The 18969-nt window shown below is 34.9% G+C and overlaps 1 protein-coding gene across 1 annotated transcript; it reads right to left on the bottom strand.

Annotated features, from left to right (window-relative positions):
* Positions 1 to 1866: 1866 nt before the first annotated feature.
* On the bottom strand, positions 1867 to 2823 carry LOC132036116 (bZIP transcription factor 11-like). Its single transcript, XM_059426350.1, has one exon. The coding sequence runs from the start codon at positions 2793 to 2795 to the stop codon at positions 2127 to 2129; it is 669 nt and encodes a 222-aa protein (XP_059282333.1). The 5' UTR covers positions 2796 to 2823; the 3' UTR covers positions 1867 to 2126.
* Between the last annotated feature and the right edge of the window lie 16146 nt (positions 2824 to 18969).

Here is an 18969-nt window from a genome sequence, read left to right as displayed (position 1 = left end):
TATCTAAAACTTTATTATATTAGTGTTTGCTAAGAATACAAAGTCTGAACTTTTTTTTTGACATTGTTTATTTTTTTAATATGAGATTAACTCTTTTTTTATATATATATATTGCTTGATTTTGTCAATATGGGATACTATGTTCAAAGCACGATTAATATAACATTGTAGTTTGTGTTTCCGTATTTAAAACTTTATTATATTAGTGTTTGCTACTGATACGCATGGTGTTTAATATGAGGCCCACAATTTTTTTTTTAACATTGTTTATTTTTTTTTAATACGGGATTCATTTTTTTTTTTTTAGTAAATATTTTTCGTTTAACTCATTTTATTGTGCTCCGTATCTAAAACTTTATTATATTAGTGTTTGCTAAGAATACAAAGTCTGAACTTTTTTTTTGACATTGTTTATTTTTTTAATATGAGATTAACTCTTTTTTTATATATATATATATTGCTTGATTTTGTCAATATGGGATACTATGTTCAAAGCACGATTAATATAACATTGTAGTTTGTCTTTCCGTATTTAAAACTTTATTATATTAGTGTTTGCTACTGATACGCATGGTGTTTAATATGAGGCCCACAATTTTTTTTTTAACATTGTTTATTTTTTTTTAATACGGGATTCATTTTTTTTTTTAATATTGCTTGATTTTGTTAATATGGGGTCTAATTTTTTTTCCCGTGAGTTTGGATGTGATGGGTTTCACTTTTTTTTAGGGGGGACCCAAAATTTTTTATTTTTTATTTTTGTGGGCCTATTTAATATGGGGGGGGGGGGAATTTTTTTTTTTTTTAATTTATGGGGGTGGACATTGTTTATTTTTTTAATATGAGATTAACTCTTTTTTTATATATATATTGCTTGATTTTGTCAATATGGGATACTATGTTCAAAGCACGATTAATATAACATTGTAGTTTGTCTTCCGTATTTAAAACTTTATTATATTAGTGTTTGCTACTGATACGCATGGTGTTTAATATGAGGCCCACAATTTTTTTTTTTAACATTGTTTATTTTTTTTTAATACGGGATTCATTTTTTTTTTTAATATTGCTTGATTTTGTTAATATGGGGTCTAATTTTTTTTCCCGTGAGTTTGGATGTGATGGGTTTCACTTTTTAGGGGGGACCCAAAATTTTTTATTTTTTATTTTTATTTTTGTGGGCCTATTTAATATTTGGGGGGGGGGGGGGGGGGGAATTTTTTTTTTTTTAATTTATGGGGGTGTTTATGGGGGTGGGGGGTCAAAATTTTTTATTTATGGGGAGGGGCCCACGACGGACGACGAAGAGTGAGTAAAACTCACTCTTCTATATAGTAGAAATAATTATAACATAAAGCGATATATTCATGGTCTTGACTAGTTAGTGAAATAATGGCAAATGATACATTCGATTAAAAATGTTTTCAACCCTCCTTTTGAGGAATTTATTCTTCTAACGCGTGCCGTCTGAACAGTCATATGTAATAATCTATTAAGTAATTTAATAATATAAAATTTTCTTTCAGTGTTATGTATAAAAGTTAAACTCTTTCTATGTTTATATTTCGACAACATATTATTGTACTCAATTTACCAGTTAACCATTGAATTGTCTATAATGATGAGATGAGATCAGTCGCGGAGCTAAAAGTCGAGCTATGGGGTGGGTTTCGACCGAATCCGTAATAACTTTAATTCAAACCATATATTTACATTAAGAAATTCAGTAAATTAAGCCTCCGGACGAGATGATGATTGAAGAGACGCACGCATTTGAGAGTGTGAAAAGTAAGCAAAGCTAGTTGAAAATGCAACATCAAAGACAAAATAAGAAGAAAAAGAAAACAGTTTAGATTTATTTATATAATATAGAATAAGCCAAACAATATGTCGTCTCTTTGACTTTTAGTACACACCATAATGACTCTGGTTTTTGCTTAAAAAATAAAACCGCCATTTGGTTTCCCACAACCTCAAAACTCCTATAGTCTAGAGACGATTTTATTCTATTAACATCTTTTAATTTACAAGAACGAGAGAGAGAGAGAGAGAGAGAGAGAGAGAAATCTCTTTTGGAACATCCATGTTTAATATATAGTGCTTACGAGAAGCAAGCATGTTTAATTTTAATGATGATTTATTATAGGTTGATTAAAGATCATTTGTGGTCTTTGTTCCACGTAATTCATATTGCATGGCCATGCAGAGGAATTGTACAATTGTTGCTGAAGTTGCCGTGCTAGTAAAATTTGACGTATATTCTCGAGTCTCTGTTGGAGTAAAATCGATTCGGTTCTTAGCATCTCGTTGTTTCTCTGAACAAGTTGGCAATGGCCGGTTACTAAGTGAACCCGGTTCGATAAATCCCGGTTTTCGACTTTAAGCTGGTTCGCTTGGCTCCTCATGTTCTCCAAGTGTTTTTGCTTCCGCATGCGGGACCGCCTGGCTGAGTCGCGGTTCGAAATCATACGCTTTCGCTTTCTCTCGTTTATAGTCAAGTCATCAGAGCCGGCATTCAGGCAATCATTGTTATTCAGGTTCGGTTCGTCAGAACCGAAGCTAGAATTAGGAGAATCGGGTTTAGATTTGTCAGAGCCTGAACCGGAGTCATGTGGAGTTACAGGTTCAGGGGCTGGGGATTGCATGGCTAAAAATACCGATTCTACCCCTTGTTCAAAGGAGGTAAAAGCCGGTTCAAAATAATCCCATGAAGTGAAATCATCGGAAAAAGAAGGAAGGGTGTTCGGAAAAAGTCCGTCGGAGGACAGAATAGTGGCCGGAATAGTGGACAACATGGTCGGAAATTTCTTATAGGGGGGGGTGGGTAGGTAGTAGGAGAACAGGGAGGGACTAAGGTAAAGAGTGTAGTATTTAAAGGCTAGAAGGAACGGGTCATCAAGGGTATTTTGGTCATTGGATAACAACTTTTGAGTCAGGTGGCATTATTGGGTGGGGTAGTAAATAGTAATTCAACTTTTATTTAAAAGAAGATTTGGTGTAATGTAAGCTCATTGGGACCCAGGCGCTAAAGCTTAGTCATGAAGAAACAAAACAGCGTGGGGCCAATATATGCGGACGTGCCATTTCCTATTGACTCGTGTACAAAAAACAAGAATCGGACCGCGTGGGGCCGGAGCATAATTTTTTGCTTATTGAATTTTAAATAAATTATTTAAATATAATGTAACTTTGTAACACAAATACAGAATTTGAGTCAAAATTAATGTATTTTGTCAATTACTGCACTGCCTCCGCCCCTAGTGGTTACCAATGATGCAATGAGAATGCAACTGTCAGTTTGCTTGAAATTGTATTGTGAGATGATAAACGAATTCACAGTTTTAAGTTAGTCCCCAGAAGTCATCTAAAGATTCAAACATTCTAGGTTCGGCAATAGATCTCAAAGACAGATATGAAAATCGGATTAAGACGCTCTTTGTAAGTTTAATTTCATTTCGTATATGTTGGCATAAAGCGTGTGAGTTTTGATGATTGACAAAGTAAACGAACAAGGCAAGTGAACCAAGTATGCAGACATGTTCTAGTGAACCAGGTATGCAGACACGTTCTATCTCAAACATAGGTGGACGAGCTAGGAGAGGATAATAAAGGGTCTGTTGTAGGACAAGGATGAATGAAACAGGTTTATGGACATATTCCATCTCAGACAGAGAGAAGATTCAGAGGTAAAAGAACCAGGTCCAAGAACATGTTCTAGCTCGGAGTCCTCCTGCAAATAGAATTTGTGTTTTATGTTAAAGACTTCGCGGACAAGTTTACAATTTTTCTTGCCATAATTATCAAGATGCTTCAGAATCCTACAAGGACACAGAAGCCGCGTGAATGCAAGAATCCCAAGTCAACTCAAACCCTAACTCTCAAAATGGGTCTTACGTAGTAGGGATTGAGTTCAGCCGACTTGGGGCAAACCTAGTGCTATAAATATTCAAGTCATTTCATGAAGAAGTTTTGCGCACTCACAAAGAGAGAAAATCAAAATTGAGCAAACCCTATCAAAGCAAATTAAGAGAGTTCTGATTACAAAAGCGTGACCCTGCTACTACGAAGAAGATTGAAGAATCTGGTTAATAGAGTTTTTATGTTTTACAGTTTTTGAGTCTAGATTTGTGTATTAGGTGTGGTTATCGAGTCGTACCTTTATCCGTTTTCGTAGAAGCAATAAATTGTAGGTATAAACAGTTAGTCAAATTCAACTTCAAATTGGGATAACTTGAAGTGGGCTTACTTGTATAGGAGATTAGTGAGATAGGAATTAAAGTTTAGTTCCTAGGTTATAGAGTTTGTAACTTGACTTTGCACGAGCTCACAGTTGTAGTGGAGTTTGGAAAAAATCCTACAGAAGTGTAGGTCGTGATTTTTTCATCCTTGTGAGCCGGGTGGTTTCCACATAATTGTTGTGTCCTTACATTACTGTTCTTTACTATTCTGCAAATGCGAGCTTAGAACAGATAGGGTAACGTGTTCTATTCTTAGGCGAAAATCTGGTACTGCTTCGGATAGATACTGGATTGTATAAAATAACAATATATTATAGATTAAGATTGCACATTTCATAGTCAGGGGTAGAGTTGCAAGCCGTCTGTAGAATTTGATAACTTTGGTCCTTTTCTTGAATTTGTATTTAGAAATTCACTTAATACGTATATATAATTTATTGAAACCCAATAAGCTAACTTTTTTTTAAATTCAAAACTCACTAATTTAAAATTCTAGCCCCATCTCTTTTCGTAATTAAAGATTGTGTATGTTCTACTCTCATGCCATTAGAAGGTCAGACTTTAGTACCCCCTCTCACCGCAAATGTGGTTATTTCTTTGTGGTATTAATAAGACTCACGCTCAGAGCTTCATGTTTGGTATTCGGGATTTCGGGTAGTAACTTGAAAAATAAAAGAGAGGTGCTAGCTAGTGCTTTATGATTTCCCACTAAATAAATTACTCTTTTTAAGCTATGACTTGTTCTGTTGAATTAATATAGACAAATTTATCATTTTGAATTATATGTGAAGTATAATTGTATCACTTATCTAGTTGTGACAACAATGATAGTAGTTTCTAATCTAACTATAGATTTTTGAAGTCAGTGAGCTCGAAACGGGATCGCAAAGATCTGTAAAATAAAATTTTGGCCAAAGTCATAAGCGGCCTCCTAAATTTATCCTGAGATTCCTCTTGCCCGTCTAAATTGACGCATGTTCCAATTTAACACCTAAACTACTTCGAATTTGAACCACTTAGGCACTTTTTTAATAATCAGCCAAAAGTTTAAGGTGTGTGCATTACATTTGCTATGACGTGGTGTAATGACTAATCAAAAAAGGACATGTGGCATTTGGGTCCACAATAATAATTAATTAATTAATTATAAGGAAAAATAAAAGAAAAGCTATTTTCTGCCCCAAAAAAAAAAAAAAAAAAAAAAAAAAGGTAATTTTAAAACCCCACCCCCACTTACCGGATCCCTCCTTCCCCCTTTCCCTAGAATCCTCGTCCAGAAGCCATAGCCCAAACCCTCACTCCACCTTCCCTCCCATTTCTCATAATTGCATAAGGATCTTCTTCCCCATTTCATTCTCAACTGAAATAAGAATTAAAAACGGAGTTTCACCGGAAAAATTAATAAATTCGAATGAACGTTGCCGGAAAAAATAGAGTGTTGCCGGAATTTTTTTTGAACCCAAATCTGATTTCTTCTCTTGGGGAATTTTTTTTTTTAATTCCTGACAACTTTACTTAATAGGTATGATCTATTATCGTTAGATTACATTAATATAGTAACATGTTGGGACAGATTCTTGGACTAAAAAGTGGAGTTTCGCCGGAATTTTTTTTGACACCCACATTAATTTTCTTATTCCCTTTTAGTGGGAGAGATATCAAAGACATGAGAGTCAGTTTAAAATTATGATTGGTGTGTGTTTGCATAAACGATAATGGCGGCAACAATGGTGAAAATTGGAAGTGGATGATGGTAGGTGAAAATATGAAGAAGAAGAGGAATAATTTTTTTTTTTTTAATCAAAATAAAAACTTTTCACGCTCTTGTTTCGTGTGTAGTATACACACTACGCCACATCAATAAAAAGTGTCCAGTAGATATATTTTTTAATAATACAGGTGTTCAAGAATAGGTGACTATGGTGAATCTGTGGACAAATTTAAGGAGCTGTATATGACTTTGGCCCAAAATTTTTATAATGAAGACCAGAAAGAATGAAAGAAGTTCAGAAATTTGATGCATTATTCTCTGCCAATCATTTTTTTTCCCATTGTGATTTGTGACAAGCAGAGTGGAGTATTTGATCAGTGATTAGGTCATTCGATCTTATCTTTTTAATGCTAATCTATTATCCTACTTCAAAACGATTTCACTCTAAAATATTCTACTTAAAACTTAAACACATAAAGGGCAATTAGGAAAGAGTTACACATATATTAGCTTGGAAGGACAATTATTTAATTGCACTCGATATTTATATCAAATTTATGAAAACATTAGAAGTGTTTGTTAGACAATTTATATATATATATATACACATTGATCAAGGTCATTTACTATGTATTCTCGCCTTTATTAATTGCCATTATATATCTATGATAAATAAATACGATTTGACGTAAACACCTAACTTGAAGTAAGTATTTAGCATGCGTAAAGACTAAATAATAGAAAAAATATTGAGAAGTATGGTCGTATGAGTTACACATGTCCCACTATATATCTTTCAATCATTTTTATCCATTGTGATCGTGAGAAGTGTTTGGGAAAAAAATGTCAGAAGTGGTGTATTAATTGATTTGTAATTAAGTAATGAGATTTCCCTTTCTTGAAGTGGTGTATTAATTGATTTGTAATTAAGTAATGAGATTTCCCTTTCTTGAAGTGGTGTATTAATTGATTTGTAATTAAGTAATGAGATTTCCCTTTCTTAAGGTCAAATCTTAATCCAACTTCAAAACTAGCTACTTTAGTCTATATTATTATACTTAAAATCACATAAAGTGCAACTAGTGGAGATAAATGAAATGAGATTTTTCCAAAGGACCTTCACCACTGAACCATATTACTAGTCAATTTGGTGTTTGCTAGTGATAATGTACTTTCGTAATCTCTCAGCAAAGTGGGCAAGTAAAATATATTGATATGATATAATATATTGAGTTGTGCATAATTAATGGCTTAGTGTGTGTGGTCCTCGTCCTATGTAACTTTTATTCTCAGATTAGTGAAACAATGATGATGGAATTGGATAATTGAAAAATCAAATATAAGCAAGTTTCTGCAGTAAATAGATTAATAACCTGTAAAAGATGATAAGTGGCCTGCTATGATCGATAGAATTATTAATAGTACCAAAAATCTTTTATACTACCAATATAAAAGTTAGAGCCGTTAATTCTGCACATGTCGTCTGCGCAATACTATTTCCCTCCATTTCAATTTATGAAACCTTTTATGAGTACGAGATCAAACTTTATAACTTTGTAGTAAATTTTAACATAGATTTTTTAAGTTTGTAAAAATAAAATTTATATATTTAGAAACTACATAAAAAGTACTATAAGTCATAATAATTTACAATTCAAATAATTTAGAAAAATTGTAAGAAAAAAGTGGTCAAAGAATCACCTTATAAACTCTTCAAATAGTAATAAGTTCACATAAATTAAAATAGGGGAGTCTAAATATCAAACTTGAATTTATACTTTACCTCACTGACTGTTCTCCGAAATAGTGTATAACCAAAAAGAAAGAAAAGCACTAGAAGGAACCACTCAAAGCATAACACTTTATAACTACGCAATACTTTAAGCAAGAATTTTATAGTAAGACAGCATAAGAAGAATTCATAAATATTGTCTAATCCTTCTTTATATAATTGTTTTTTTATGCAATAAGTTACGAGTTTAAGCTAAATACATCCATGGTGTATAATTCTTTTTTCACATTATTATTAAGTCTTTAATTATAAGATGTCTGACGTAATAACGTGTGAACTATAATTATAACATGCTAGTCGTTATTAAGGAATTAAATGGGATATTCAATCGGAACTCAATCCTAAAGGCTAGCTTAAGTATGAGGTGACGATTGTCAAGACCTTATTAAGAGATCATCCCACTACTAAGGAGTCGATGCCGGATTCAATACCCCTACGCTCAGGGCTGGCTGGATACCTGAAACATAGACAATGTGAGATGGAGAATCAACATTGGGTAAACAATGGTCTGGGTTCGGTTGACTGATCTAATACCATGTTGAAGAAAATGGACCTTTATTGAAGAATGAAAAAAGTCTCACATCAGTGGTTAATGAGATGAGAGGTCTCCTTATATGGACTTGGGGTAATCCCGTCACGACCCAATTTCACTACGTCGTGCGGGCACCTACCTTTCCCCTCCTCGGTAGGCGAACCGTTAACTCAACATTCACAAATAATATAAAATAGCGAAAGTCTCACAATTATAATATAAATAAGAAAATGCGAAAATAAGGAAAATACACGGAAGTAAGGAAATACACCCCATAGCCTGGTCTAATCCATACAAGAGCATCTAACTAGAATCTAAAAGTCTGGAATATCAATAATATGTCAAGTCTGAGTATGTCTCGGAATAAAAAATAAGACATAAATAAAGAAGAGTCTTCAACGTGGCGGATGTCTCGTGCTCACCCTATAGACTTTAAGCAACTCTCGGAGCGACTATCGACCACGAAAAATAAAGGTAGATCCAACCTGGAATTCTGCATTTATAAAAGAATGCGGTAAGTGCAAGCCAGTACAAAATCACAGTAGTGGTAGGTATCATAGGCCTACTAAGTTTAGCTAACATAATATAGACAATAAAGTAAGATAACCCGGTAATCAACAAGTATAAGTCAATGCAAACCAGAAACCAAGTACACGTCGTCACCTAGGTTATATCATCTAATCCTAAGTGTGCCAAGTCTCAATATAATCAATCCGAATCCAAATAACATAAGTGTATCACCGGATCATCAACACAAGCCATAATGTAATGCAATGCAATAATGTTGAAATATGGATGCAATGCAATGCTGTGTACTCATGTACTCCGGATGAAAGTATCGACATCTTGGTAGCACAACCCATGGGGGACCCGCGCAGTCCATGTACCATTCGTTTTGGATCTTTGCTCAACAATAACGAGTCTCCGGATCTTTTCCCACGGAGGATCTTTATCCAATCATATCAGCACAAGGGGACCCGCCAAGTCCATGTACCACTCGTTCCGGATCTTTCCCCAATGGTAACGAGTCTCCGGATCTTTGCCATAGAGGATCTTTATCAAATCATATTATATAATATCACATTACCCGGAACCATTTCCCATTGGGCATTTAAAACATTTTCTCTTATAGATACCATAAGTCTTTTATTAATCAGTTCCAAACCATTTCCATCATGTATGAATGTAAGAATGCATAAATACTAAATTAATGTTGTAGATGCCAACAAATATGCTATGGAAGTCACAACACTATAAGCCCTATCAAGACTTATATAAATCAACTCAACAGTAAACATGATCTCATCATCAATAGTCAGATCAATATCACGAGTACCAAGCATGGGTACACCAACAATATCATGAAAAGGCTACACAAGCCATATAGAACACTATCCTCGTATCAAACGTCAACAAGTAAGATACTTCAATATCATGAAGAGGTATAACAATAGTCTCCAATATCTACTATTACCACGTGGCATCAAGCCAACAACAATAGCACAAATCAAGTCACAACACAACGGGGTGGCTAGCCTCAATCACACAACAGAGCCCAACCTATGACAATATCCAACCCGACTACATACCCGAAGGTTTACATGCTTTCTCCAACAATATCGTCTAAATATATGTTTCCCTACACGAAGTCTTCCTATAGGGTAAATCATAACCTACTTGGAAGGCCGAACAACAATATCACCAACAATCATTCCTTAGCCTTTCATTTTCTTTGAGCCTCGAGATCAAGAAAGTCTAAGCATATTCGAATCATGAAATTAGAATCAAGGAGAACATCAAAACAAACCCTACTTCTATCAAGACCTAAATCCCCAACCTATAGAATAGGGTTTATGAACTAGAAGGGTGAAATTTGGAATCTAAAGGTCCCAACATGAAATTAAACCTCCGGGTGATCAATTCCCATCATTAGCAAGCTAGAATAATCAACAATTCACTCAATTTCAGATTCTAGGCAAAAATTCCCAAATTTGGGTATAAACCCTAACTTCCAATTCCACAATTTAGACTCTAATTAGGGAGCAATTATGAAATAAAGGATTCTAATCATCAATTCAAGGCTTAAAGAAGCTAACCCAACCAACAAAGCATGATTTAGAAGCCTAGAAAGAATATTCATTAAACTCACTTTTAATCTTCTATTACTTAATGAACTAACAAGGTAAAAGGATTCTAAGATGATTAGGGTAATGGAATACCAAAGAGATTAGAAGGACTTACCACCAAGAATCTTCTCCAAGAATACTCTAGAATTGATCCCAAAAGCTCAATTTTTGAAATAGTAATAAATGAGAGACTAATGGCTTTTAAATACACAAATAAATGAAATAACAGACCCGATACTAATATAGCGGCAACGAGACAGCTACGACAGTCCCACCCCAATGACATCTCACACTGCCGAGACGGCCGGGCTACAAATACACTTGGCCGCCCCAGCGGCCCATCCCACCGCTATGGCGGTGCCGCAGGGACGGTAAGGGTGCCGCCATGGCAGACAACAGCAACAGAATTTCTCGAAATAAACACAATCTCAATCCGAAATCCCGACTAATACCTGAGGTGTCACGACCCAACCCCGTAGGCCGTGACTAGTGCCCGAGCTGGACACTCGTATACACCTGTTAACTACAATCAGCTCACAATTAACATAATAAGGAACTTATATATGAAAGGCATGACGTCGTCCCAAAACTGTTGCATATATATATACATATCACAACAACCTGCCTCCTAAGGAGTTACAACTTTCAACAGATAACATCGTATACAAGCCGGCAAGGCTATTATAATATAGGGGAACGTCCCAAAACATAAGTCATACAGACACAACTGAACAGTAACTATACACAAACCCACACATGTGTCTACAGACCTCTAAGAGTAACAACAGTATCATATGACGAGACAGGGCCCCGCCGTACCCCTGAACAGACACATATATACAACAAGTGGGATCTGTATCAAAAAGTTAGGCTCCGGAACAAGGGAGCACTCCAAGATAGCTGAATAAATATCCTAAGCTGGCGAATCACCAAAACGAGCGTCTGTACCTGCGGGCATGAAGTGCAGCCTTCCGAAGAAAGGGGGTCAATACGAAATATGTACTGAGCATGTAAAGCATGAAATATAGTAAACAGGATCATACTGAAATAAGGAGTGTAGAAAACTAGTACAATATCCAGAAAACCACAAGACTTACCTTTGAAACATAAATCATACGTGTCAATATAATACCCAACCCGTTATGGGACTTAGTGACATAATTAGATAATCATCCTGTACATATGCATATATAACGTGTCCCGGCCCTCTAGTGAGGAACTCGGTGAATAAAATCATCATATACATATATATATAACGTGTCCCGGCCCTCTAGTGAGGGACTCGGTGAATAAAGCCATCATATGCCATCCTGGCCGCCATCCCCGTATCATCATATCATCATGTCATCATATCATCATATACATATACATATACATATACATATAACGTGTCCCGGCCCTCTAGTGAGGGACTCGGTGAATAATGCAGTGGAGCTGTGCACGAAAACATGTCCTGGCCCGGGACTCAGTGAAAGATGTAACAGTATGCACGAGCAGAGTAGTAAGTAACCATATGTACCCAAATCATCTTTTGAGACTCAATAGATAAGTAGACTAATTAATTTTTGAGTGTCAGGATGATAGCCATATTAAGTTCTATCTAAATGTCATTACGAACTATATTAAGGAAAGTCTCAAGGATCATAGACATGTATCAAATCAATACGAGACAGCTTATGAAAGTTAAGGACATTATTCATTATAGAATCCTTTAGGAATAGGAAATTTTTATGCATCATTTACTATTCAATCATATATAAAAGACTCGAGGGCAATAGCTCAACTATCCTGAAAGTTCTAACATCAAGAAGTAAATAAGAATCATAAATCATGCTCGGAACTTGTGAATAGAATCACCCCAAGGCTCATATCATATCTTACTTACATCTAGGACATGCCAAAAGAAATAAGGGATAGGCTTTACATACCTTTAGCGTTTACTCGCAACACAACACGTATATGCTGCCCAATAGTGTCTCAACCTATATTAAGACGTCAAGAACTACGATTAAACTACGAAGAGATTCAAAACGTATCTTAACGTTAATAATTCCTCTCTAGACGATTAGACAACGTTTCGCTTATATTCAAGCCAACTACATACAACCAAGCCAACATCACTAATCATACATTCAAGTATCAACCCGAGACTATTCAAACATGACTCGAGGACATTCCAAACAGCCCATACAACATTCCAGACAGCCCAACCAACACACCATACGACATATAATCTTCCAAGTTCAACAAGAATAACATCAATACATTCTTTTCTTCCAATTTCACAAATCATACCAACAACCACACGTTTAGCAACATCATTTATATAAATGCAAGAAACTATATTAACATCATATTAGCTTCTACAACAGCCCACAACAATTACAACTCCAACTTGAACCATTAAACCTTCATTCTTACCATAAAATCCATAACAACAACAACAAAAATATCAAGTAAATCAATTCATCATTTCCCTACACAAACAGCCCCTACACGGCCTCAACACCAACATACATAATTCCATGGTTTTCATTCATTTCTACGCACTACAACACGCACAAACCACCCGTAATACATGCCAAAGAAGATTAAACCTTACCTTTAACACTTAACTTCTCAACTTGGCTAGAATTTGTGCCTTGAATTTAATACTTGTTCTTGCTATCTTGGATCAATCCCACGTTATTATACACCTCCCAACGAGTTGAAATACTTGAAGAAAAATCAAATTTTGATCCAAATCACCAAGCTTCACTCTCGGCCAGCCATGGCCGAGAGTTTCTCTCTCCCTCTCTAAGGTTTTCTTTGTTTGTTGAAGATGAGAATGACTTTCCTTGTCATCCATTTACTATTTATAGCATGTATATATGTTGGACACATGTCCCACTCATGGCTTGAGCCAATCAAATTTGGCCAAGCCATGGGTGGGACCTGTAACCAACTTAGGGATTAATTAGTGAATAATTAAACTTTTAATCCCACTTAATAATCTAATCATGGTTAATTAATCCCTAATCTCCAATAATATTTCCACACCAATTAAAATTTATAAGCAACTTGTGCATTAAAACAAAATCGGAGGTTAAAAGTCTCTACCTCGGATCCCACAATAGTCTTGTCCTTAACTTGTCGCGATTCGCTTTAAAATATCCCAATGTTTAAAAATACGGGATATAACATGAGGCCATCTGCTGACAAACCACATACACAGACACCCATAAAAACATGCTACGAACGCACTCGTGGCCTCGGAATTCCCAACGGAGGTCTCGCGAGCGAGTCAGCCCCCGACACCTAAATTCTAACTTCCCAACCCAAGTCCCAAAATGCACCCGAGTGCATTGGGAACCAAACCAGGTATGCACACAAGTCCTAAATGACCATCCGGACCTCTCGGAATTGACGGATTCCCAAAAAATGTCCGTTTACCCAAAAGTAAACTTTGAGTCAGAGTGTGCCAATGTTCCCCGCGAGTCAAATATGAGCTAATAAGCTCGAAAAAAGGTCAAAAGGTTGAAAATGCAATAACGACCAAACAGATCATTACAAATTCTCCCTTCATGAGCTAATTTTTTGGGTTGAGTTAGGCCCGAATTCATTTCTTTACATGGTATCAGAGCATGACCCATCTCACATAATGTTCGGCCCCAAAATTAATTTCCCACGCACCAGATGTCAGCGTGAGGTGAGGTGTTGAAGAATGAAAAAGTTCCATATCGGTGGTTAATGAGATAGGCGGTCTCCTTATATGCACTTCAACAATCCTCCCCTTATGAACTAGCTTTTGATGTTGAGTCCCAAAGAGTCAATGTAGGACTCAACACTTACCGCCACACGCCTAATACTATCATCTGGAGTGTTGATAATATAAGATGGGGCCCTAACATTAGGTAAACAATGCATCGGGATGGAATTAATGACTTTGATACCATGTTAAAGGAAAGTGACCTGGTATATTTCATACTTCACACTAGATATATACTCTCTCCTTTTCAATTTATGTGAACCTATTTGACTGGGCACAGAGTGAAAAAAAGAAGAGAGACTTTTAAACTTGTGGTGTTAGATGAGTCACTTATATTTTGTGTTGCTATAAATCATTGCATGAAGATAAATTATTTTCAATTATAGAAAGAGATCATTCTTTTTGGCATTGACTAATAAGAAAATAGGTTCACATAAATTGAAATGGTGGGGGCGGGGGGGGGGGGGTATCATTTTCAAGGAATACAATTCACTTTCAAGATGCCTTGGTGATATGGTAGAAACGTGAGACTAAAAATCTTGTGCTAAAGAGCGTGGAGGCTCGGCAAGGAATAATCATTCATAATAAGAGAGCTCGGATTGAACCAACATAACTCAACTTCAAAAGCTAGCTTGTACGGTGAGGACTGTCCAAGACGATAAAAAAGTTCATCACAATCCTAAAGAGTCGATGTGAGACTCAACGATCATCGATCAATTAAATTGAATTGGTAATATAAAATTTATTGGCATTGTTAGTATATAAAACTTAAATCCGTAGTTTATGGAGCTGAATTCAATTATTGTTATGCGTCAATATCTTTCCAGACATCAATTTGTTGGCGTAAAAGTTCGCGGCAGATAATATATCAATGTAACCTAAACCGACAGGCCTTTGTCTATAATCTCATAACATAACTGTCAATGACTTAAAAAAGCTTCAAAGTACTTGACATATTTTCTTTATAGGCCAAGCTAAAGCACACTAGAGGTAGAGGACGCTCCAAGTGTAAAAGGCTATTAATTCCTTGTTTAAAAAAAGTTTTTAAAGAAAGAGAATAATGAATGATACATATAATATCCATTTCAATTTTGTGATATAGTTTGAGTGAGTACGAATTAATTTTTTTTTCATATTTATGATCTTAAACATGTCATAATATTTGTGTGATTATAAAATTTCGATAACTTATGGCCTCAAACATGTCATAATATTTGTATGGTTATTAAAAGTTTTCCGAAAGGGTAAGGTGAAAAGTGTAAAGATAATTGTTTCAGTATCATTCTTTTTAAAAAAAAACTAAAAAGAAACTTTGTCACATAAACGAAAGGAGTAGCACAAACCAGAAAACTAAAGTATTCCTTTTTTCATTTGATTAATTTTATGTAGGTTCTTTAAATAACTCCATTACTAAAAGCTGAATATTAGAAGGAAACCCTAGATATAGGAATATATCTGAGTATATTAATTATAAAGTTCAAAGCTGATTAATAGAAGGAAAACCCTCAGACATTAATGGGGAATCAAGGAAAGGAGCTTTACATTTTGATTAAAAGAGAACTTAAATTCTTTGTGTGTACGCAAATGACTTGCGTGAGGCCGACATGTAAAACTTTATACTCTTAATCAAACATTAAGCGCGTATATAAAGCAGCTAGCCGTGTCTATTTTTGAACCTTTTTCTTTTTCTTTAACAGATCACACGTAAAAAACTTTGGGTTATGTGAAGACCTGACACGAGTTTTCTTGCTAATGATTGGATTTGTTGTGTTTCCTCTTTAATTTGTATGATTCCAGAATATTCAATCAATTCATCTTTCCAGGTTATATAGCTGTATTAATAAGTTAATTACAAATTTACAATTAGGGTGGATCGAGAATTTAAAATTGGATAAACTTGATATTTAAGATTGTTCATACTAAATCTATTGTTACTATGGAAATTCTATATGAAATTAAAATTTAATATTTGATTTGTTAAAAGCTTAATAGTTCTTTACAGATATATTCCTCCCAGGTTTGATGTCACGCGTGAAACTGTAAGGGTTCATTTGGTTGGTTGGATGAGAAATTATAATCTTGGGATAAATTGTGGAATTCCGTTTAATTTCGCGATCAACAATTTTGAAATTAGTTATTTCTTAATTGTAATATTATTTATATACCACCTTTTATATGAAATAATAATCATCAAGATAAAATAATAAAAAGACTCTTTTCCCTTCTCTCTATCTGTTCCTTTTCATTTTCCCTTCTCTAAAACTCTCCTAGTACGTTTTTTTTTTTAAAGAAAGACAACGTTAAAATTGAAAATAAAATGTTATTTCCAATTTATTCAGTTTAAACAAAACACGTGTTTTATATTATTCTCAGTATATTTCATTTTTGGTCTTATGAACGAAATATATACCAATAAAAGTAAATCCATTCAGTATATATATTCATTCAGTAATTACGTTATTATTTAATTTTCATATTATAATATAGTTGTTATAATTTTGGGAGTAACTTAATCCCAAACAAACAACCCCTAAATAGATTGCCTTCTACAACACCTAACTAGATGAAAAGGACCAAAAAAATCGAATCTGTATAAGGGACGACTTTAGTGTAATTAAGGAGAAAACCAATTTCGCAAGAAATTATGGTCTATTTTGTGTGTTTAATGGAATGGAGAACGACATGCATGATGCCTTGAACACACAAGACAAGTGCATATAGTACCTTTTATGAATTTTAAGTCATAAAGTTAAACATTATAAAGAATGTTTAACTTGCAATATAATTTAACTAATTATATAATAGGTAATTATTCTATTTTCTTGATCAACCTATCAAATTTCCTAAAAAAAGTTACGTATTATATTTTCATAAGTCTACTTAGCAGGATGACATAAAAATTGAAATGTTATCAATACACAGGATATAAATTCATATATTAATCTATAACATAAAAATGAGTCTGGCAAGCGTATTAGCGGCCGGCTGATAAAGCAAGCTCCTATACTAGTACCAGTACTATATTATAGATGCATAACTAATACTCCATCCGTTTCAATTTATGTGAACCCATTTGACTGGACACGAAGTTTAAGAAAGTAGAGAAGGCTTTTAAATTTGTGGTGTAAAATGAGTCACATATATTTTGTGTGGCTATAAATCATTGCATAAAGGTAAATTGTTTCCAAATTTATAAAAAGATCATTCTTTTTGGCACGGATTAATAAGGAAATGAGTTCACATAAATTGAAACAAAGGGAGTACAAGTTGCTTTTGGTATTTGCCTCCTGATGGCAATGGATTCAATCAAATTCAATAATTTTATATCTTTTTTAAAATTTTATTAAATAACTATAAATTAGTAATTTAAAAGTCTATAACTTAAAAATATTAAAATTCAAAAATCATAAAATTTCATGACTCTGTTTTGAAAGAGATGCGAGGCAGACTTTAATTTTGGACCATTGCACTTTACATGACAGTTTATTGAAAAATTTAAACATGGGCGGCTTTCTAGAATTTTCATATTTTTGACCACATTGTCATTCTTCACAAAACTTTGAAAAGTGCCTTGAAACACTTTAGGACTGCGTCTAATTGTGCCATTCTTAAGATTGTGAACTGCTTTATCCGTTTTACTTTATTTGGTGCTTTACATTTATCAAAAGTAGATTTGACTAATTTTTGTAACTAATAAGACTCATTTAATTCACTTTTTAAAATAAAACGTTTGATATGCAAAAATTTCAAAAAATGTACTGGAAGTAGCAATTTTCTGATATCAAAATGGCGATGAACACGTTTTAATTAAGTGTGGGTTTGTATACGAGAAAAACCGAGGGCAAGGTATCCTCGGTTTCCCGACCTAGAAATTAAGCTCATAATGAACATTGCTAGGTCGAACGAGTCCCAATCGGGGTCAAAGTCAAATGTTGGATCGTAGCAGGACCGAGCGCACATAGTCCCGTGTCATTGAGATAGTCTCGTGTCGTTGAGTCGGGTTGGAATCACATACCGAGACAGGACGAGAAGGCGGTTAACCATGATAAGTGATGGTCCGAAATATCCGCCATCAACCTGATATGTTGGCACCGATCTCGCTTGTCATTAACTGAAGATTTTATACTTTATTTAGACTTGTACTAGGGTTAGGACTCTATTATATAAAGAGGAGGACCCCTCCTTTCTTTGACAGTTCTTTTTTCACACGCACAAACATACTGAGCAATACAATTTGATTCTAAGTGTTCATCCATCTTTCTAAGTGTTCTATCATTGTTCATTATTTAATCACTGTAGCACGAGCCTGGTTCTCAAGACTCAAGCCTTTGGATCGATCGCTTCCAAGATCCATCATTGTTTTGCTGTGGGTTGCTTATTTTTACTCGCATTTGCTTTACTATTTATTGTTTAACAATCATTCGTATTAAATCAAACCGCATATCCTTCACACAGCGTACAAATTTAATTGTTATCCATTTTAAGGGTAAACAGTTTGGCGCCCACCGTGGGGCCTAGGATAATAGTGGTGGTTTTATACGAATTTCGATAACGCACGTTATTTTACGCTTGCTCTTTAAAGTTTGATTTCAGGACTATTCAACATGTTAGACTCTCACTCCGTTAACTTACATGCTGAACCAAGCCACCATGAGGAAAATGACAACGGGGTACCTAACAACAACGTACCCCCAGTTGATCCAAACGAGGCTGATCCTCACCCTCAAAATGTTGAGAATACCGACCGATTATCGGTAGGTGACGCGCATGCAGGCGGGGGCAACAGAGCCACATTGCAACAGCTTAGGAATGAATTAGAGAT

The sequence above is a fragment of the Lycium ferocissimum genome, chromosome 11 (genome assembly GCF_029784015.1).
Source record: "Lycium ferocissimum isolate CSIRO_LF1 chromosome 11, AGI_CSIRO_Lferr_CH_V1, whole genome shotgun sequence".
NCBI classification, from domain to species: Eukaryota; Viridiplantae; Streptophyta; class Magnoliopsida; order Solanales; family Solanaceae; genus Lycium; species Lycium ferocissimum.
Note: the sequence above shows the minus strand (reverse complement) of the source record. Positions and strands in the feature narration are given on the sequence as shown.